Source organism: Coenobita brevimanus, chromosome 66 (assembly GCF_032717465.1).
Source record: "Coenobita brevimanus isolate Jiangsu-jjx chromosome 66, ASM3271746v2, whole genome shotgun sequence".
Taxonomy (NCBI): Eukaryota; Metazoa; Arthropoda; class Malacostraca; order Decapoda; family Coenobitidae; genus Coenobita; species Coenobita brevimanus.
In genome coordinates, this window is record NC_137019.1 from 17383026 (window position 1) to 17405319 (window position 22294).

A 22294-nucleotide genomic window follows, 5' to 3' on the forward strand; every position below is an offset into this window, starting at 1 on the left:
ATTGAAGCATGAATGAAATAAAAAAAAGACCATCATATTTGCAGTTAAAAGCTATGTTCATTTCCTAAATCCTTACCATGAGGGCTGTCTTCTAATATAATTGTCTGGGAATAGGATGAGTAAAATATAGATCACGTTACCATATAAAGGGGTTAAGTATAGGAGGGTGAGTGGTATGTGGGAAGTTGTGGCGTAACGTAGTGGTGGCGAGGCAAGGTAAGGCAGGTAGCGGAAGAGTAAAGACGAGCCATTGTTTGTTATGATGCCACACAACAATGGTGGCACAGGTAGAGGTGGCCAGGGGAGGGGGGAGAAGGAAACGGAAGGGTGGGAGGAAAAGAGAGGGAGGGAAAGGAAATAGAGAGAAGGGATAGGGAAGGAGAGAGGAGAAGGAGAAGGGTTGAGAAAGGAAGTACAGTAGGACGAAGGGTAGGGAGGGGGAGAGGGAAGAGACTGGGGAGTGAGGGGGGAGGGAGGGAAATGAAGATGGAGAGGAATCAAGGGAAAAGGAGAAATTGGAAGCAAGGCAAAGACAGAGGAGAGTGACAGGGAGACAGGAGTTTGAGGAAAAAGCGTGCAGAAACAGCACTAGGTAGGGGAGGTATAGAGAGAGAGAGAGAGAGAGAGAGAGAGAGCACACTAGGTTGGTACTGCACAGGGGGACACCAGCCAAGAACCCAGGCATTAGCGGTAACCCATTGTCTCAGGCATAGCAGTGGGGGGCAGGAAGTGACTATATACTCGGTTGTATTGCCTCGTTAGGGGTGACAGACAGGCCCACATAACTTGAGAAATTGTAACTGCTGCATTAGTATTAAAACTGGGTTTACTAAAATATAAAGGATTATTTTTTTGGCGATCATTTTTGGAACACCTGTTATTTTGTGATGCATCCCACAGTACTTAGCGTAGTCAGCATCGATCAGCAAGATAAGGAATGGTCTGTCTTCGTTTCATGCTTGGGATATTGTTGTTAGAAATTGGAAGCATGCCTTGTCATTCACCATCTCAGCTTTAATTATGATGCCTTAAATTCAGTATCCTTTTTTTTTTCCTCTTTATGGCAGAAGAGTTTTTTCCACTCCCAGTTCAAAAAATTTCATGCTGAAGAAAGTTGTCAGGAAACAGCAAGAACAATATGTCGTCCTTGGACTGAAGGGGTTAAGGGTAAATGAGCAGCCTAAGCCCCCGGTGGCATTAGATGCATGATCGAATACCCTCCACGTGCCTTTAGAGATTCATAACTACTCGCAACACATGGCCATCACTGCCTGGTTGAGGAGCTATGGTAACCCAATATTACCCGGGGGCCTAATAGGACCCTCCCTCAATCCTCTGTATAATTTAGGTGATGCTCATGGATTCACTTGACAATGGAAGGCTGTGGTTTGTGGCTGTGACGGTAGCTTGAGGGCCAGGCCACCTGTACAAGGTTAATGTGCCTTTCTCGACTTTCTCTTGTTTAATTTCAGCCTTCAGCATGGCATATTCACTGAACTTTGATACCGCACCCAATTCCCACTCCATTTTAACCGAATCCCTCTTTTCGTCGAACTTGCAGTCCCGTATTAAAGTGCTAGATCTGTATAATTTAGGTGATGTTCTTGTATTCACCTGACAGTGGAAGGTAGTGGCTTGCGGCTGCGACGATGCCAGACTTCTCATAGAAGGTTAATGTGCTTTATTCAACTGACACTCGACTAATATCAGTTTTTAATGTACAGGAGTGACTGACAAGGAAACCATCGAAATGTAACGGGGTGTGTACTTCCCTGTACTCTATTCGCTGATGTAATATATCCGAAACCTCGAAGCGTTCCTAGGAATCTGGTGATTAATTGATATACGGTATTATCAAAATATGAAGGCAGTCTGACAATCCATAACTCTTCGCCCTGTGGTCGTGTGATAGAGGTCTGAAGTCGAGGATGAAGGTTGTTCGTCACGTGCAATGGTGCAAGTCCTCCGGAGATGACTAGAAGATTGTCTGCTATATAAAGTGCTATCTAAAAAAAAAAAAAGGAGGGGGGGAGGTAGATGTCGCCGGGTTGAAGGGAATTAAAGAAGAAATTATATTCTTTTTACTCTAAATTTGCGTAAAATTGCCCTTTCTTTGTCTTGGATGCTGAGTTCTAATCATAGATTGACAAGAGAATATACAGTAATGTTAGTCAGGAAGAAATATTATGGAATAGTTATATACCCCTTTTTTGTTTTATTCTGCCGCAGAACTACATGAAATAAGCTGCAGAAGAGGAAAATTTGGACCAAATTTAGGTGAAAAGGGTATAGGCATCTCACTGAAGGGGCTACCTAAGCTGCAGTTTCTAGAATACATTTAGCCTAGATATATTCGTCTTCCTCTCGCTTGTCCAATATTTCTTCAAGTGAAGTATTGTCACCTGTCCTTTTCACATAAAGACTCAATCTCAAGCACTAAAGGGGGCGATTTAGGAGAGTTTTATGGTTGTAACCCATTTGACGATCCTTTTAAAGTTCATGTGAGCATTTTAGAGCGTCGGAAGTGTTTGGTTTTGTTGTGCGGCGGCCTCACTCAGGCTGAAGATGAAGAGGGTGTATTTATACACCCTCTAACTTGGCCTAAAGTTGTCTTTTCCCCATAGTACATGCTGAATTGTAATAATAAGTGAAACCTAGGATAATAAATGAAAACCACGCTGGGTGGTAACCAAATAATCAAGTGACGTAAAGTGCTCTTGTGGATTAAGTTGATTCAACCGGATAGGGCACGTAGGAGTTTACTTCCGAGGAGTGTTTGGGGTTTATCGCTCACATTATGCTACACAAGGGTTTTTGAGGCTGGTCACATTCATCTCAAATGCCAGGACTGAGTAACATAACCCCGTGCCGCTGCGCTACTGTTGGGGCAGAAATGGAGTGGGTGATGAATGGATGGATGGTGGCTGTTGTAATGTAATCGTGTATGAAATACTAGGAATTAATAACTACCGGTATCGTAATATAACCAAATGTACAAAGTGTTATAGCAAGGACAAGGACAAAAAAGGATGAGCAATAATAAATACAGAGAAAACGAGAAAAAAAGTATACTGGGAAAAAGAAAGAAAAACACGGGAAAATAAGAACAAGGAAAAAACACCACGTGCACGAAAAAAGAACAGTACAGAGGAGAGAGGCGAAGAATTCCTAAGCACCGGGGGATCAGGTAGAGAGAGAAGGCAGGGGGGCGAATGGCAAGGTGACAGAGAAAGAAAGAAAAAATGAGGACCATGAAAAGGGGGAGCTAGAGGAAGAAAAATGTAGAGAACAGGAAAACAAAGAGGTAACAGAAGCGGGATGGAAGGAAGAAACGAAGGAAAAAAAAAAATTGGAAGGAGAGCGAAGAGAAAAGACACAAAAAGGCAAACAAAAAGGAAGAATGGCTTGGAAATACGGGAGAAAAACAAGACAGAACATGGACACGCTTGGAGCCTTCTCTGCCTGTTCCACCCCTGCCTTACCCTGCCTTATTCTGCCTCATCCCAGCATCACCTCTGTCACATCCCTCCCTCACCCTGTCTCACCCCTACCCCAGCCAGTCTCACCACTGCCTCACCTTGCCTTACCCTGCCTTTCTTCTGGCTCTATCTTTCTCTGCCTTTCTTCTGCCTTTCCCGTTGATTCTGTCCTGCTTCACACGTGTCTTTTTACTCATCTTTATTTCACATCTACTTCACCCTTGCTTGGCTCCATGTTATCTGTACCTAACATCCTCTTCACCCGTACATCAACCTTTCCTAACTCTTTTCTGTCCCCATATCCCTCCCTTGCCTTTCTCTTGTCTCACCCTACCTTCTCACTCTCCCACTTCATCCCTGCCCCAGCCTCCCTCATCTCACCTTCTCCCTTTCCCAGCTTCACCCTTGCCTCACCCCTTCACTTCCTAACCTCACCCCTTCCTCACCCTAACCCCAGCTTGCCCCGTTCCTCATTTCACCTAGACCTCACCGCACCCTTTTTCTCCCCATTGCACCCCTGCCTCGCCCTGCCTCTCCGGTTGCTGCCTCACCTGGACGCTTCCCACCCTACATAATTAAAAGCGAGGGTGTGGTCGTCTGGCCACGCCGCTGACACCACCACACTCTGCCAACAGCGTCCTCTGCCAACAGTCTTTTTTTTTGGCATGAGTCTGTTACACCAATAGTCACTTCAGTCATCAGTCACATCTGTCATCAATTGCATCCGTCATCAGTCGCTTTCATCATCAGTCACTTGCGTCATCAGTCACTTCTGTCATCAGTCACTTCTGTCATCAATTGCTTCCGTCATCAGTCACATCTGTCATCAATTGCTTCTGTCATCAGTCACATCTGTCATCAGTCTGTTATGCCGTCAGTTACTTCTGTCATCAATCCATTATGTCATCAGTATTGTCATCAGTTTATTAAGCCATCAGTTTTATGATTATTTATTTCATGCTACTCTTTCCTTTGGCTTCTGTCTTTTGTATGTAAGAAACAGTTTTGTTATTTCCGATTTTTTTCTGTATCAAAAAACTGCAGTGACTCTTTGAAACATGGCTTCATGCACAAAGGAGACGTAGACAATGTATCTGTGGTTCAGTAATGAAGTTATTGTTTAGCTAAAAGGTGAAGAATCGTTTTAACTTTATTGTTGGCGACAGTTTGGTAATATTGGCCAAGACATACAAACACATAACGTATTAAGTACCGTACCGTATATAAGAGGTGTATGCATTCCACACTTAAGAGGCACATTTAGCTGTTGGTTAATTCTCTATGTCAGGTTTTTTCTTTCTTTCAAAACCCTACTTCAGCCCATCCTTGAGTGGGAAAAAAATATGATGTGCAAGTACTCGTACTTTGCCTAGTTAATTCTTTCAGCACAATGACGACAGGCTACTGTATAAAAAACGGAGACCTCTCGTGGCAAGAGGGCTAGTGACGGCTGTATTTAACCTCTCAAGCTCGAAAAGTCTTCTGAGTAAAACGATCTAGGTGATAGGAAGAAAGAAGTGAAAAAGACGCCATCGTGCTGAAAGTCTTAGTAGTTGGTAAAGGCTGGGGAAATATACGCATCTCTTTGGTATTGTCAGGTTAAAGAAGAACTTTTACTTTAGCTTGGAATTTAATTTACCTTTCCTGCATTGTCTCATTTGTAGGAAGAATCTGCGTAGCTTAACCCTGATGTTAGGCAATTTCTCCCCCATTCTACTGCAGTACCGAGATGTCTTGCTTTTTTTTTTTTCCCCTTTTTTTCTACTCTTTTTGCTATCCTCATAAAATTTTACTCAACTTAGGAGAGATTATTCGAACTGGAAGGGTCAAATTTGGCCTTCATTAAATTGTTCACTGCCGGATGCCCCCTGTAAAGTTAAAACAGATCGTCTAGAGATTAGAATAAAGCAAAAAGTATGGTACGCATCACACTGAAGAGAGTAACCCTGATGTTAGGCAATTTCTCCCTCGCGCTACTGTAATGCAGTCTCCGGGGATCGGACTTGTGTGGTTGGTGTACTGTGTGCCTCTCCATTTCGAAAAATCCCAAACCTCTTTCAACGCGCTCGGAGATAGAATGAATCAAACAAGTGGCGTCAGAGTATTACAGCGCTTTACAACCTAGGTCTCTACAGAACGCAATCGGCTTAGGGTACTACCCCTCCTAAGAATATTGGTGAGTGAACACTGTTGTTGTTAAAGGTGAACCAACAGAGATATTATTGACCGTGAATCACCTGCCACAGAACAGAGAACCTTCAGTCTGATGGCGTTTGAAGGCAGTTTAAGTCCTTCACTGCGAGAGGTCGTTTCAGAGTTTAATAAAAGTCGTATGGAGATTTAGAATTTAAGCTACAGGTAGGTCTTAATCACCTGACAGAACACATAGCTTCAGTCTGACTCTGCTTGAAGACAGCTTAAATTCTTCGCTGTTGGAGGCCGTTTTCAAGTTTAATACGGTTGTCTGGAGGTTACAAGAATGAATTAAAATGGGAAAACATACTAAGTTGATTATAATTGTTTCTTGGCCATTCACCTTTAACAGTCCTTTCTTGTAAATTTAATTAAAAAGCAATTCCCTTAAACACCTTCGGAACGACGTGAGGATTCAAGGCTAAACTGTCTTATCCAGATCATATAAGTCGGAGGAGACTACCCTTCGTCCTTGGCAGTTTTTTACCTGATAGCGAAACCTCCAGTCACTTCTTAGATCGGAATCATAGCCTGTTTGCGCCAAAATTAATTTGAGGAGGAAGTTGACAGTGATAATAAAGGAAATAATAGTAATAATGTTTATGACGGCCTGACAAAAACGAAAAAGAATATAGCAAAATTATAGATACCGGTACTTGCAATCTTAATTAACGATAGGAAGAGGCCAATTTCCATCAAGAGCAAGAGCAAGTAACTGGGTGGTGGTGGTGGTGGTTGGTGTGAAGTTATTGATCACGTCTTGCAATTGCTGGGACGTGGCTGCTTCTGCTTGCAACACTGACAGACACAGTGCAAACAGCGAGGAGGAGAAGGAAGGGGAGGTGGGAGAAGTGAGGTGGAGAGAATAGACGAATTAGGACGAGGAGAAGGAAGAGGGAGAAATGAAGTGGAAAGAAGAGATGAATCAGGAGAAGGAGGAGGAGGAGGATGTGGGGGGAGGGGTGTTAATATGTGGAGAGAGAGAGGGGGGGGGTTATTAATTGGAGAGCAAGAGAGTTGGAAAGAAGAAATGTGAGAGAGAGCGAGAGGAAGAGATGGATGATAGTGGGAAGAAAGAGGGAATGAAGAAGGGCAGAGGTTAATCAGTGCGAGAGAGAGAGAGAGAGAGAGAGAGAGAGGGAGAGGGAGAGGGAGGATGGACAAAGGAGAGGTTTAATAAATGAAGAGGAAGAGAGATGGAAAGGAGAAATGAAATATGAGAGAGAATGAGGGGAAGAGATGGACGATAGTGGGAAGAAAGAGGGAATGAAGAGGGGCAGTGGTAATAATTGAGAGAGAGAGAGAGAGAGAGAGAGAGAGAGAGACTGAATGTATGAGGAAGTAGAGGAATGCGAGATGTAAATTGGGGAGAAAGGACATGCAGAAAGGGGAAGGGGAAGGAGCGTGAGTTAAAAAATGAAAAATCAGGAAGAGGGTAACGGAGTGAACTGAAAGCTGAAAAAGATGGAAAGAGGGGAAATAGAGAGAGAGAGAGAGAGAGAGAGAGAGAGAGAGGTAACGAAACCAGAGGAGAGGTGAAGAGAGCAAGGTAGGCATTCGCACAGACACACATAAAGGGAAAGGTGAAAGTTGACTGGCTGTGGTGTGAATGAATGCTATCTATCTTGTTATCAATCTCTCTGTGTCTATCCAGCTACGTACCTACATTTCTGCATACTACGTACTTACCATACCAATCTATACCTTTGTCCATTTTTTTGTACTGTCTACTTACGTACCTACTTACCTACTTAATCCATAGCTATCGTACTTACTGAACTACAGCACCTGCCTACCTCCATACCTACATACCAACCTGCCTACCTGCCTGGCTACATATTTACCTATCGTACACACCTACCTGTTGACCTACCATACATAAGCTGTCTGCCTTCTAACTTCAAACCTGCCTGCCTGTCTGTTCTTCCCACGTGACGAAAAGATCCAAAATCAAGAAAAGAAAAACTACGAAAGTGAGAGAAGTATCGACTGCATGCCCAGTGAAAATATATATATATATATATATATATATATATATATATATATATATATATATATATATATATATATATATATTATATAGATAGATAGATAGATAATGATTGTAAGAGAAAATCTGGAGATGTGTGTGTATAAAGGAAATGTAATATCCCGTAGCCGTTCACTGGAAACTTTTTTATTTTTAGCCACATCCTGGGAATTGACAGACCGCCCATAAATTTTTCTTTCCATTTATCCTTTCATTTTTAATATTCTTTACCTCCAGTGGATTAAGTGACGAATAGTAAAGGAATAATATATTAGGGTCAACTTTAATACATTCGCTTGTTCAGCTCTCTTCAGCTAGACAATGTCCTTTTTCATATTGTTACAGCTAATGTCAGGCAGGTTCATTCATCCCAGGAGACGTCCATCATGGTGAAGGTGGGAGTGAAGAGTATATCCACCCTCTCTAGTCTTAAAAGTCTTTCCTGATCGGAAGGACACGTTTTGTGGTAGCAGGAATTGAGAGAGAGAGAGAGAGAGAGAGGGTAGCACACTAAGGGAACTTTAATTTTCTCTCGATTCCCTGGAAGAAGTTATTCCCTGCCTGTTACAAAGCTTTTTTTTTTTTTTTTTTTTTTCAGGATATCGTCTGCTTCTGCTTTTCTTGATAGAACAGTAAAAGAAATTCAGAAGCTTTAGCTGTGCGGCAGAGCTTACATAATAATATTGATAATAACAATAATGATAATAATAATAATAATAATAATAATATAATAATAATAATAATAATAATAGTAATACGCTGGTGGGTCAGTTCATTGCCTAGTAAATTCGTCTGATGTTGGCAAGAAGGTGATACAAACAAACACTTCATTGTATCAGACTTAACCCATTCCTTGCCATGGCGAAGTTCAGTATTTTATTTCACTTTTTCTTTCACACTACCCCCAGACGATCTTAGTTTATGATTTTATTCGCATATAATTGGAGGTGTTTACTAAGGAAGAATAGACGAAGACAAAAAAGAGCCACCGGATTGAAAAATGAGATACTGATTCTAACCTTGCCATGAAGAGAGTCTCCCTTCAAATGGATAAAACAACAGAAGAAATATAACAATAATGACACCATCGCATCATATTGAAGAGGTTAAAGGTTGGGATCGATGCGGGGTGTGTAAAGAGGAAAGGCAGAAGTGGAGGTGCGCAAAAGATAAAAATGTGACATGGTGATGCGCATGACTGAAAAAAAAAAAAAAAAAAAAAGATCTGGCTGCGGCAAAAACAGGTAATGTCCATCTTCCCATGAGATCTATGGCAAGGAAGAGTATTAGTGGACATGCGCAGAAGTAATGATGGGTAGCTCCGTGTACCGTTCAGTTGAATTAAATCGTCAGGTCGTAGTAAGAGTGATGCACAAAAGCTGTCATTGTTGTGCCGGGGATAAAGTTTGTGGGATCGATATCGGGTGTATAAAGAGGATGGACAGAAATGGAGGTGTTGTGTGCGCAGAAGGTGAAAAAGTTGGCCTCAGCGCATGCTCTCCCTAAGCTGCGCAATATCGTCTGTCTGCAGCAGGAACGAAATCGTCTGGAGGTGGCAAGAATGAAAGAACCAACTCGAAATTAAGTGTAAAAAGGGGCTTCAGGAGCAGACTCATAGGTAGGCAGATGACAAAAAAAAAGGGTTGTAGACAATAAAATCATCTGGAGGTGGCAAAAATTAGAAGAATAATCGGTGGGAGGTGTAAAGAGCGCTTGAAGGGCAAAAGATGTGTATATGCACAGAATATTAATGTTTGGTCTGGGGTATTGCATGGCAGCCAAACCTTAAGCTGCAGAAATAATCCTGAGTCGGCAGCAGGAATGAAGGGTTAGAATTTATCATAGATGTAAAAGGAGCTTGAAAGTTGGAAAATGCAGATGGGCAGAGAATGAAAAAAAAAAAAAAATGGCCATAATTAGAGCAGGTTTTCCCAAATATAGGTTGTACAAAATTGCCTGACGGTAGTGGGAGAGAGAAAGTAGACTGTGTTAAGGAGATTAAAGGTTAGTGTTGATGTCAGGTATATAAAGAGGAAGTTCAGAGGGGTAGGTGAGGTGCGCAGGAAAGGAAGACGGACACGTACAGAGCATGTCGGCCCCTCCCCTCACTCTGCGCCATTCATACAGCTTGCAAGAGGACCAGAAGGGGGCGGCGTCCCCTAGTAGCCCGGAGGTGAATGTTCTGGACTATGCGTGTTGGGGTGGAGGTAGGTTTTGTATGGGGGTCAGAGAGGGTTTGTAGGGGTTTGGGCATGTTGTTTGGGTGTGTATGTGATGGTAGGATGAGTTCGTGTGTGTGTGTGTGTGTGTGTGTGTGTGTGTGTGTGTGTGTGTGTGTGTGTGTGTGTGTTTGGGGGGGCGAGGCAGGCTGTTGGGAGTCAGCACTTTCAGTCAAGTGCTGCATTTTATTTTTTTCTCGCTGTCTTCAGATGGTTTTCTTGACTTTGGAGGGGGGGGGGGAGATCGACCTTTTCGAGGAATTACATACCGCCTGTTTCTCAGCATGGGCCCTCAATAGCTGAATAGAATCATATGTTGGCGCAAAATATTCAGACTTAATAGGGTAGCGCGCTGTTACGTTGAACAAATCAACAGGGTGTGTGTATGGGATGGGAAGGCTGTAGGCGAGGGGGGTTGTTGGGGAAGGGGGAGGGGCGAGCTGTAACTGGGATCTGGGAAGGGGGGGGGGGCTTCGACTTCGTCAAGTTGTGGTCTTGTCCGTGTGAGGAAAACATCTTGACGTTTATAAGAGAGGATGATTCGTGGCCAGTGTATTTTGGTCTGACCTCGATTTCTGAGTCACTGTCCTCTTGGAGATTTGGACCCGACTTTTTCCTTTAAGGTCTTCATTCCGACAGCACATTGTATATTTAATTATTTTTGCTAGCTTCAAATGATTCTATTCTACGTAGGGGAAAAGTAAACTGGAGGGATTAATATAGCCTTCATTGCCGTATATTTTTTGTTAACTCCAGACGATTTTATCCTTTCTAATTTTGGGAATACGTTGTTAGCTGGAGGGTTAGATATAGCCCTCATTATTAACTCCTTCATTTTATAAGGGCTTTTCTGACCTGAATAACTATATCTGGTAACAGCAAGAATGAACAAATATACGTGTCATCATAAAGGATTGTTTAACCTCTGGTCATTTGACCCTGTCAGTACGATAACTGTATTTCAGTATGAGATATTGACAAATTTATTGTCAATATCTCATACTGAATAAGCTGATAAAGACTTTGGCTAATCTATTTAGTTCAGAAAACCTCTATGAAGCTGAAGATAATCGTCTGGTCGTAGACAGAATAAATGAAAATGACGTCACGGTGCCTATAGTTAAATATGAACAGTGCGTTTCGCGTTGGATTGGCAAGTATATGACCGATTATATATATTTACTCACATATCACTCATTAGTCACTTATTCGCCGTATATCCATCATTCACTCACCAGTCATTCAGTATCAACTCGTCCGTCAATATTTCACATGTTATTACGTATAATGGTTATCACTCATTTCTTGTTTAGCCTTATATCCACTTCTTTCATCTAAGCCTTAATTTTTTGTCCCCTACAGGAGCTGGACACTATCTATGGGACCCTGCGTGGTATGGAGGCCCTGTGTTGGCTCCGAGAACCCGCTCTCAGGGCCCTGTGTCGCACGGTCAGATATCAGATGTGTTACGCCAACGACATCCTCTACTGGTGAGTATTAGCACCATATTATTAAAACTGGATGCGCGAAAGTGTGGACAGAACCATCATTTTTTATGATAGTTTCTTTAGCAGGCAATAGTCATAGAATCTCTGACCATTGTTTCATTGCTGACTTTGCATTGTAATGTAGTGTTCTTGCTGATCACATCTAATTATTGCAGGTGTTCCATAAATGACTAAAAAATTGGGACTTTCTTACACAATCGCGCACACTGTTTACTGTACGTCTGATTTTTTTTTTTTTTTTTAAATCCCTATACTCCTATGACATTTTTCATTTCACTTAGACCATGACCAAATTATTTTATTCGAGTTAAAGGGGACCACTGAAGTGGCCGGGCCTCACATTTTAAATAATTATTTAGTTGTGGTAGGCAAGAGTTTTCTTGGTTGCTAGTCAAATCTACCCTCCAGTCTTGCTACTCTTGGTCAGCCATCAAGTGAGCTGAAAGGGGTTTGAAATTAAAATAAACGCGCTTTAGTGAGTCTTAGTCATTGCTTCAAGGTACACGACTGTGGTATCAAGTTTATCATACTTGAAATTAGAGTTTAGGTTGAAAGTATAGTACGTTTGTTTTGTTGCCTCTTGAACGAGGATTTCCTTCAAATTAATAAGTGTCTGATGTTAGCTTGAGTATAATAGGTAGGTGCGTTCGTAGCAACACAAGCATTCATCGATATAGTTTTTAACCACGTGACCTCTAAGATTCTCTTCTGGTGAATTAAATCCTGTGATAGTAGCATGAATACAGTTTGCAGTGGCCTTCCTAATAGTCGGAACAATTTATACTGGACAGGTAACAGTTTTGATTGGAATTGGGTTATTTATGGTTCATATTGTTTTAGATTACGTTGGTTCATGTTTATAGCTTCAAGCTGAAGCATTTTTGTTCTGAAATTGTACATAGTTTACAGATTTAGAAGAGATCACTGGAGTTGCGACAAAATGAATGGGCAAAGTCGAATAATAATGTTACCCCTTCATAGCTATACGTTTTCTTCCAAGACTGTATGGCTCTGAATTTTCTGTTACCTGTTAGGGACTACTTAAATATTTCTAAAGGGGTGCCAAACCACTATCTTGTATGTTCTGTGTACGTTTATTGAGTTTCCATTATTTTTTTTATTTTTTTATTCAGCATTTAGAATGTCATCGGTGGAGCCTGTTTAATGTTCAGTTCTCAGAAAAATTCAAGGTCCAGGTTTATGATGGATTGCCCCCTATTATCTGTTCATGACTTTTTTTTTTTTTTTCTTTTTTTAACAGATAACGCTCTGCAAAGCTGCCTATATATTATTGAACTTTCCTTGGTTTGTCTGTTTGATAGATAGTATTGTATGTTGTCACAATATTGTTCGTAAACAAACTCATTTTGCAACAAGGGAGTTTCAAGGTTGCGACAATTCTAGCTGTGCTCAATAGATGGCGGAGGCTGGCTGGTTGTGGTTCGAGAGATAAGCCCTGTGGGGAAAATTGTTCACGTGTAGCCACCAGTCACTTGGATTTATGTTTTATTCTATTTTATAAGAGATGGAGATGTTTCCTTCTATACATAAAATGGTTTAGTTCTCTTTATCACGCAGCCAGATCTCATGAACATAGAATCTACGGTACCTTCCTCTTTCACTGTAGAGGAAGAACGAGAATCATGGAAAGTGTCTGTGATCTCTAATCCTTCGTCCTAGAAATACAAATCTTACGTAAAGAAGTTAACTGATAATAAATGAATTTGTGACGGCATTCTTTTGGCAAGCTTCTTGGAACGGTAATTACGAAATGATTAGAACCTTTACCACGATGGAATTGTGAGAGGTATTTTTTTATTCTTCGTCTGCTCTTTTGGGGTCCACAAAAGCCGATTGTTTCTCTTCATTGTTGCAGTAATTACAGCATATTTCCTAACTCAGCGACAGTGGCAAACAGACAACAATATTGTTACTGGGGAATTATTGTCGTTTTCTCTGAATGGGAAACTTCGGGAGCAGGCGTATCCCAGGGAGACCAGTATAAAGTGGATGTGTTTGGACTTGCTATTTTCATACCACTCTTGCTTGGCTCACGCCGGCATAGTTCTCGAGGGTGTTGGACTTTAACACAGTGGCAAACAACGAACTTAGTTGCTCGGTTCTCTTCGCATATAAGGACTCCACAATACTTGCATATGTTGTTGCATTCTTAAAAAAAAAGAAAAAAAAAAAATGGACCTTGTTGGATGGACACATGTCGAGAAGAGCGAGCAGTAGAAGTGAGTGGAGCATGTGGAGTTACGAGAAGAGATAAACAAATGAGATTGTGAAGGAGCCATCCTCTTGTCTGGCCTTTTCTCTTATACATTGCTTGCATCTGAGTAGAATTAGCAATTTTTCCAACAACTAACCTCGTAATGGGTCAACAGGACTCTTGTTATCTGTACTCTCTCTCTCTCTCTCTCTCTCTCTCTCTCTCTCTCTCTCTCTCTCTCTCGTTTATGCTTCACATAACTCCGGGATATTTATTTTTCAGTATTTTCTACCCCGGAAGTTTAATTTGTTCTGACATTGGAGTAGCAGTCAGATTAAATAATTCATCATCGTGTGTGTGTGTGTGTGTGTGTGTGTGTGTGTGTGTGTGTGTGTGTGTGATTTAGCTTGAATGGGTGTGGTTTTGAGTTACAAATACTGGCATTCTTTAGCTTGTCTTTGGCATATTCTTTACCTCGTCCGGTACCACCTGAATAATATCATTTGTACAACCTTCATCGTTCATTACATCCATCCATCATCCAGTCAGTCATTGCTAATTCATTCCTACACTTCCTGCACTAAGCATTATATAAGTATACACAGCTATCACAAGTAGCTACCTTCACCATCGTAGCTACCAAAACAGCAAACTCGTGATTCCCACTACCATGACTGTCAGCATCACTACCCTTACTGCCACTGTCACTTTTGCTATCGCCATAACTACCTTCTCCAAAACTATGCCATCTCGAAGCCATACCACCTCCTTCACCCCTACAACCATCACAACTTCCACAGTCACCACCACAACAACACATAGCATCACCACTACCACCGTTACCACACTCTACCACCACTACTTCCTCCCCACAGACACACACACAGCTACCATCACAAGGACCACAATCACCATTATGACCACACCTACCATCATCACTACCACCGCCACACCACCACACCTAATCATCCCGGAAGTAGCAGTGTACCTCAATCGCGGCCACCGGAAAGTCCCAGTCACGCTGTGTGTCACATAAATAAACACCGATTGATGCTGGCTTCCTCTCACACCCTCGCATCTCACTTTTATACCGGGTGTTTGAAATGAGCAAGATGAGGTGTTCCTGTGTGTGGTGGGAGACATACTCTTTTCGCCTTAATTCGGCCCAGAGTTTCTTCCTTTTTTCAGCTGTTATTTCCGGTAACCTAGTGGCAGAAAAGGACAGTTCTACAGCTCAGCATCATCCTTTCCAAAGCACTTCTCCGTGACTAGGATTATATTCTTTTGTTAATCAGTATGTTACAGCTCAGTCTTTAGGATGGAGAGTTGGCAGTTTTAGGCCAAGTTAGAGTAGGATGAGTGTAATAATGTCGTAGTGTATGGTTTGGTCGTGTGGCAGTGTGTGGTGTAAGGTGTTACTCGAGTTAACGTTGTGTATGAGGTGTACCCGTGTATGGTTATGTATTTTGTGGTGTGGTGGTGTGAGGGACGTGATGTTTAGGGGCTTATACTCCACTGTGACTTTGCTCTCAACCTATATCAATCAGTCTATCTGTCTATCTGTCTGTCTGTGTCTGCATGTCTTGTCTCTGTGTATATATTTATGTGTATGTATGTTTCCCTGTCGGTCTGTCTGTCTATCTGTCTATCTCTATCCATCTATCTGTCTGTCTGTCTGTCTATCTATCTATCTGTTAAGCTTTTATTTGTGATCTGGAACCAGGAAAGGTTTCCACAGGCTTAAATGATGTGTGAAAGATTTTGTGGGCCGTTTCGCTGGTTTTATAGTTATGTCAGTTTTATTCTTTAGTTTCTTTGTTTCTGGTACCTACGTTAGGCCATCTTTTAGGTGGGAATTGGGGTTGGGATTTATTATTAGTATTATTATCATTATTATTAATATGTTTTTCCGTTCTGTATACCCACAGGGATATTATTTGATTGCGAGAAAACGTAAAAGTCAGTTGAAAAATTAAGTCCACATACTGAAATTGTGTCCATTTTGAATCAGTCTCGATGAACACCACAAGATATTATGAAGCCAAAGGAAACTGTATCGCTCAAAGCGTTAAATAAGCGCCAACGCCTTGCCTTCACATCGGGCTACAATTGTGCAAACATTTGGCCGTACCAACAGCAGTGCCGGGCTTAACACGGCCTAACACGCTCTCATACACTTGGGAGTTCACCCCAGGAATCACGGATGATGGTTTTGGCTGTCTTATCCTTGGAAATTTTTTTTTTTTTTTCCGTCGTTTTTTTTTTTTTTTTTTTTTTTACAAGAAAACTAAGCAGCGGTTCTGTTTTTCATTCCCCAGGTGATTAAATGTGTTTATGGCTTTCCTATCTTTCGTACGATATATATATATATATATATATATATATATATATATATATATATGTATATATATATGTATATATATATGTATATATATATATATATATATATATATATATATATATATATATATATACTGTATATATATATATATATATATATATATATATATATATATATATATATATACGGTGTATATAATTCATGTTTGACTTTCATATCTTTCGAATGTATGCGTTTCCTTTCATATTTTATCCTTTCTTTATAATTATAACAATAAAACAGTTGCCGCGCCACTTTGTGTGTGTGTGTGTGTGTGTGTGTGTGTGTGTGTGTGTGTGTGTGTGTGTGTGTGTGTGTGTGTTTTACGAAGGTGACCCATGGCTGCCCTGAGGTAATGTTGGCACTGGCAGAGTAATTACTGCTAAACTGCCGATACGTGTGCCAGTAAAATGAGAGTTTTAGCGCCAGCCATAACAATTAAGCGGGAAGTCGACTCTCACGGACATTCTCACTCCTGACGGGGGAGTGGTGGTGATGGAGAGGAGTGATGGAGAGAGGGAAGGGTGGAAAGAGAGGAGGAAGAAGAGGAGTGACGGCGGGGGTGGAGATGGAGAATAGTGGTGGTGATAGGAAAGGATGGAGAGATGTGAGGGAAGGAGTGGCGGTGGGGATGGAGATAGAGAGGAGCGATGGTGAGAGGAAAGAATGGAAAGAGAGGAGGGAAGGGGTAGCGGTGGGGAACTGAGAAAGTGGTGATGGAGAGAGGGAGAATGTAAAGAGAAGAGGGAGGCAGAGGATCGATGGTGGGAGTGAAGGAGACATAGAGATGGAAAGACTGAAGGGAGGAGGGAGGCAGATGAAAGAAAGAGAATGGAACAAGGGAGTCTGTTGGTAGAAAGGAGAGTGGGCGATATAGGGGCGGTGGCAGTAGTTGAGATAAGTGATGGAGAGGGGGAAAGAAGGAAAGTGAGGAGAGATGGAGGAGTAGGAGACGAGAGGAGGTGAAAATTACTTTACAGGTTGAGGGACGGTGGAGGGAAGTGAATGAAAGGGAAATAAAAAAAATGGTGGCAGACTGAATTTTAAAAAAGGAGATATGACAGAAAAAAGGTGAGAGAGAGAGGGGGGGGGACAGGGAGAGAGAGAATCACGGAACAAAGCAAGCGAACAAAAACAAAGAGGCGAGGGGGAGGAGCACGCCTGGTCTACCTTCCCCATCCCTCCTTCCTCCCTAATGTGGGTTTTTAGAGGCGTAATGGGTGTGTCTAATGCGTAAAGTGGGGAGACTCTCGACCCCTTAACGCTTTTACTACCGGAGGTCTCCCTTAAGCAGAATAAAAATCGCATGGCGGAAGCATCATCGTAGTAACGCAGCTGACCCTTAAACCTTGCTTACAGTTTTTTTTATTTTACTGTTTTTAGCGATAGATGATTTACGTGTGACTGGTCTGAGTTAAAAAAAAATATATATATATCGTGCTTTACCTGTAAGATTCTGCTGACGGCTTTATTCTCTGTGGTAAATGTTTGATGTTTTTACCAGCTGCTGGAAGACCACCTGAGGCCTCTGAGAGTTAAAAAATTTTCTCTATTAACCTTTAAACTTAAGCAGACGACACACTTTTTTTTTTTTTTACTCTAGCTAACGTCAGACGATTTTCCTTGCCACAGGGAAATCACCAAAAGGATTATTTGTAGGTTAGTGTAGTTCCAGATGAAGAGCTGAAGGTACGTGTAATTGGCCAATTGTTGTATCATTTGTGGATGTACTTTGTCGAAGTGGTGGTTGTGGTACCTAGGCAGGGAAATTGCCGTTGATAATGGTAGGTTGGAGAGAGAGAGAGAGAGAGTTAATTGTGAAAAAGATTGCAGTTGCTTATCAGTTACTCTGTATGTCTCAGGTATCACAGTTTTCATATACAGCCCTCACTGTATCAACTTTTTATTTTTATTTTTTTAAAATTAATCAGGGTTCCACCGTTCATGCATGATTATCCAGAAACAGGAGAGGAGCCGTCTTAAAATATCAGTAACGAATCACCCAGTAACTTAATATTTCTCAGCTTTCAGAGTTTTCATTTACTGTATAAGTCACATTAAGGTTGCAGTATTTAGGTATGGTTATCGAGAAATACAAAAGAGAGGGAAATATTTAGTCTTAACCTTATAAAAATAGAAGAGAAAGGTTAGTTATCTGTCTAGGGTGTTAGGGCCGGGAATAGCGTATTGAGGGGTTGGGTATGGTGGAAAAAGTTAAAAGGGATGAGCCGTGCTAAGCTGAGAACCTTGTATAACAGTGACTTAAGAACAAAATACCTCATTTTTCATATGTACCTCAGTGTCCTTGTAGGCTTCATTAATTCACCCATTTTTTAAGAACTGTATTAGAATCAGTTATAAAGAAAATATATCAAGGTTCCAAGACCAGAGCATGAGTATCAAGCAACACAAATGGGGTTAATTATCTGTGTAGTGTGTAAGGGCAGTGAGTGTTTCGAGGGGATTGGGTGTGGTGGAAGGGGATAAGAGGGATGAGCCTTGCTAAACTAGGGTCTGTGTGGGATAAAGAGAATTTTGGAAGCTTGGTTGATGAGTTAGTGGAAGTGTGGCTCATTTTGACTGGGACCTTTGATGATGGTTCTCCTAATTAGTGTGTGTGTGTGTGTGTGTGTGTGTGTGTGTGTGTGTGTGTGTGTGTGTGAGAGAGAGAGAGAGAGTCTGGTAGAGTGTGAAGTGTTGTGGTGAAGTGTGGTGAGCGTAATAACCATGTAGAATGTGGCGTGGTGTAATGAGGTGTGGGGTGGAGTGGTGCCTTATGGTGCACTGTGATGTGATGTAATGTGTAGAGAGAGAGATAACCATGTTGAGTGTAGTATGGTGTGATGAGGTGTGTGTAATGTAGTGTAGGTAATGCACTGTGGTAAGATGTAGTTTAGTGTATTGTAGTGTGGTGTTGTAAGTTGTAGTGTAATGAGGTGTAGTGTAGCATAATGTCGAGGTAGTGTAGTGAGGTGTAGTGTTGTAAGAAAGGCAACCATTTAGAGCGTAGCAGTGATGGATAGCTTCCTGGCAGTTGACGGCTTGCTAATGAACCTGTAAGCGTGGCCTCCATAATGAGCTAAGAAATATTAGCTCAGACTCCTTAGCCTTCTCCTCCGTCTCCTCCTTTTCCTTTTCATCTTGCAACTTTTTGTTTTGTCTTTCTGGTAAACTGTTATCATCGTCATTACTGTCATTTTCGTCATCGTCGTCGTCGGCTTCATAATAATAAGAATAATAAGAATAACAATAAAAAGAAATAGTAATAATAATAATAGAAGACATCGTCATCTTCATCGTCATCGTCATCCTCATGGTCATTTTGAATTTTTAATATATATATTTTTCTTATGCAGGCATACTATATTAAGTCCCAGGTTCAAATCCCGGCTGGGGCAGGGACCAGTTTAAGGATTTGAATTTCATTAAATCAGGCTTTACTGATCTACCAGAAGACCCGCCGACATGTCGTAAAAATACCCCCGCTAATACCAATACACCAGTCCTGTATGAGACAGCCCTAGCATGTATTCAATATGGACGGTGGGTGTTAGCGCCGAAGTGGTGACATGTAGAGGTGTATGGTATGTAGGAGGACTGATGGGCCTTGATAGCAGGCTGTGAAGCCTATGCCCAGAGTCGGACACATTTTAAAAAAAAAAAAAAAAAAAAAAAAAAAAAAAAAAAAAGTCAAACGAGAAAAAATGCACTTGCTCATACAAGAACACCAAATATTTTAGGTATGAAGGAATGCTGTGTGTTATACTGGAGACTGTATTAAACCCAGAAACATGGGGCTTCATGATTAAAGTTTGTGGGAGAGAATGTGTTAGCCTGCAGACTTGCGTGATAAGCTGATATTACTTCACAACTTCTGCAACCCAGTAAAGCGATACAATCTGTTAGCTCTTCTTGGTCTCGGAATTAGCCCCCTCTGTAGGATACTCTCTTGTTATTTGCTTCCTTTTAATTTCATGTTCTTCTTTTGCTTAATGGGAACACCTTGTAGTGAAGGGGTTAGAAATGGTCTTCTTTCAGCCTTTCAGTTCGGGGCGTCTTTCTCTTCAGACTAGCTTCTGCCCATGACCTTTTGATCGCCAGGAGTTTTCCACTGCTGAATTCGATCGTCTGGCGTTGTATATGTGTAATAAGTTTTGTGAAAGGATTAGTGACATGCCCTATATTCCTTTAGTTGACGAGAGTTTTCTAGGGTGACATTATCCAGATTCCAGTACCGAAGTGTGACAAAATCCGTGAATGAATTTACCCATAAGTGTGGGTGTTTCCTTTTAAAATTTATTCTTCTTGCAGCCAGACAGTTTTATTAATGCTATGGGAAATCTCTGGTAGCGAAGGGTGTAAGGGCGACTGGGAGCTGTCAGTACCCTTATGTTCAGGACAGCTCCCGAGGCGGTGCTGGAGTCGTGGGTATTCCGTGGAAGGAGGCGGCGGATAAAAAAGAATCTTCCACGAACAGACTCAATTTCGTCCTTGATAGAATTTCACCCTGAGTCTTGTAAGGGGAAAATAAGGATGATATTTAATCATAGGCCTCAGGTTTGGGGCCAGACCATTTGTTCTTCTAGGGGATTTTTTTTTTTTTGGAGGTGGGGTGGGGGGGGGGGTGGCTTGGAATGTGCTTGCCTGAAGGGAGGAAGAGAGAGAAAGTTTTTTAACTTCATCTCCACGATGCTCCAGTTATTGCTGTCGCTAAGCGATTTTGGTTATCTTTAAAGGGATTTTCGAGCTGGAAGTATTGGATATTGTCTTCAATAATCCTTTCAGTTGGAGAGACTTTTCCATAGTTGGATAAAATCGTTCAGCGGTAAGGAGAATAAAACTGGAATGTCGTCCCAGGTTGGAAGTGTCGTATAATAAAAAAAGCCTCAGGCTTTGGTTAGCCTGGTATCAGTTTTTCCTGGAGAATTTTTTTTGCTGTCGCAAAGGGAGGATAGTACTGCGAGAGAGGGACATGGATTCTTGCAAGTCTTTCTCCTTATGTGGATGTTATAATCTATATTTTATTAATTTTTTTTAGGTGCATCGCTATTTGTATGCTATATACATTTTGATTTTTTTTTTTTTTTTTTTTTTTTTATGCGAGGAAGAAGGAACCAAAGGCCATGAGCCCGCAGTAACAGTTCCCTCCAAGAGAAAAACAAAATACAATAGAGAGCCAAATTCAAGATCCGATCATTTTGAGATGCCTGGACACACTACGTTTGAAAGACTGGAGATCATAGGCAGGAGGAAATACAGACAGAGGGAGACAGTTCCAGAGCTGACCTGTTGCATAAATGAAAGACTGGGAGTAACGGTTAACTCTTGCATTAGAGAGTTGGACAGAAAAGGGATGAGAGTTTGCTGCCAGACAGGTGCTACGCGCCCGTCGTAGAGGTGGAGGAATGCAAGCAGACAGTTCAGAGGAGCAGTGACCATTAAAGTAGCGATAGAAAAGAGATAAAGATGCAACAGTGCGGCGAAGAGACAGAGGTTGAAGGGAGTCAGTAAGAGGAGGAGAGTTAATGAGACGAAAAGCCTTTGACTCCACCCTATTGAGAAGAGCTGTATGTGGGGAGCCTCCCCACATGAGAGTTGTACTCCACACAGGGGCGGATCAAACCCCTGTACAGAGTCAACAATTGTGCAGGGGTAAAGAAAGAGCGGAGTCGGCTTACACCCAATCTCTTGGAAGCAGATTTTACAAGAGATGTAATATGATCTTTCCAAGATAAGTCCCGAGTAAATGAAACCCCAAGCATGTTCAAGGATGATGCAGGATTAATCTGAATATTATTAAACATTAGTGGGTATACCTGTGGAAGATTTTGTCGGGTTGATAGGTGTAAGAACTGAGTCTTAGATGCATTAAAGACAACCATATTATTTTTACCCCAGTCAGAGATATGAGCCAAGTCAGACATTAGGTGTGCCATAGCCTCATCCCTTGTTTCTTGAAGTAACTGTTGAGATGGGCGTTGCGGGAACCGAATGGAAAGATGAAGGGTGGAGTCATCAGCGTATGAGTGGATAGGGTTAGATGTACAGCTTAGAAGATCATTGATGAATAAAAGGAAGAGAGTTGGTGATAGGACAGAGCCCTGAGGAACACCACTGTTGATAGATCTAGGAGAAGAACGATGGCCGTCTACGACAGCGGCTATAGAACGACCAGAAAGGAAGCTAGCGATGAAGGCACAGATAGAAGGATAGAAACCGTAGGAGGGCAGTTTGGAAATTAAAGATTTATGCCAGACTCGATCGAAAGCCT

At 41.6% G+C, this 22294-nt stretch overlaps 1 protein-coding gene across 1 annotated transcript in view; it reads left to right on the forward strand.

Moving 5' to 3' along the window:
• The window catches only part of LOC145405274 (rap guanine nucleotide exchange factor 6-like), a 60286-nt gene that overhangs the window by 20867 nt on the left and 17125 nt on the right, over positions 1 to 22294 (forward strand). The window contains exon 3 of the mRNA XM_080276689.1: positions 11283 to 11410. Coding sequence (XP_080132815.1) covers positions 11283 to 11410 — 128 coding nt within the window. The remainder of the gene's footprint in view (positions 1 to 11282; positions 11411 to 22294) is intronic.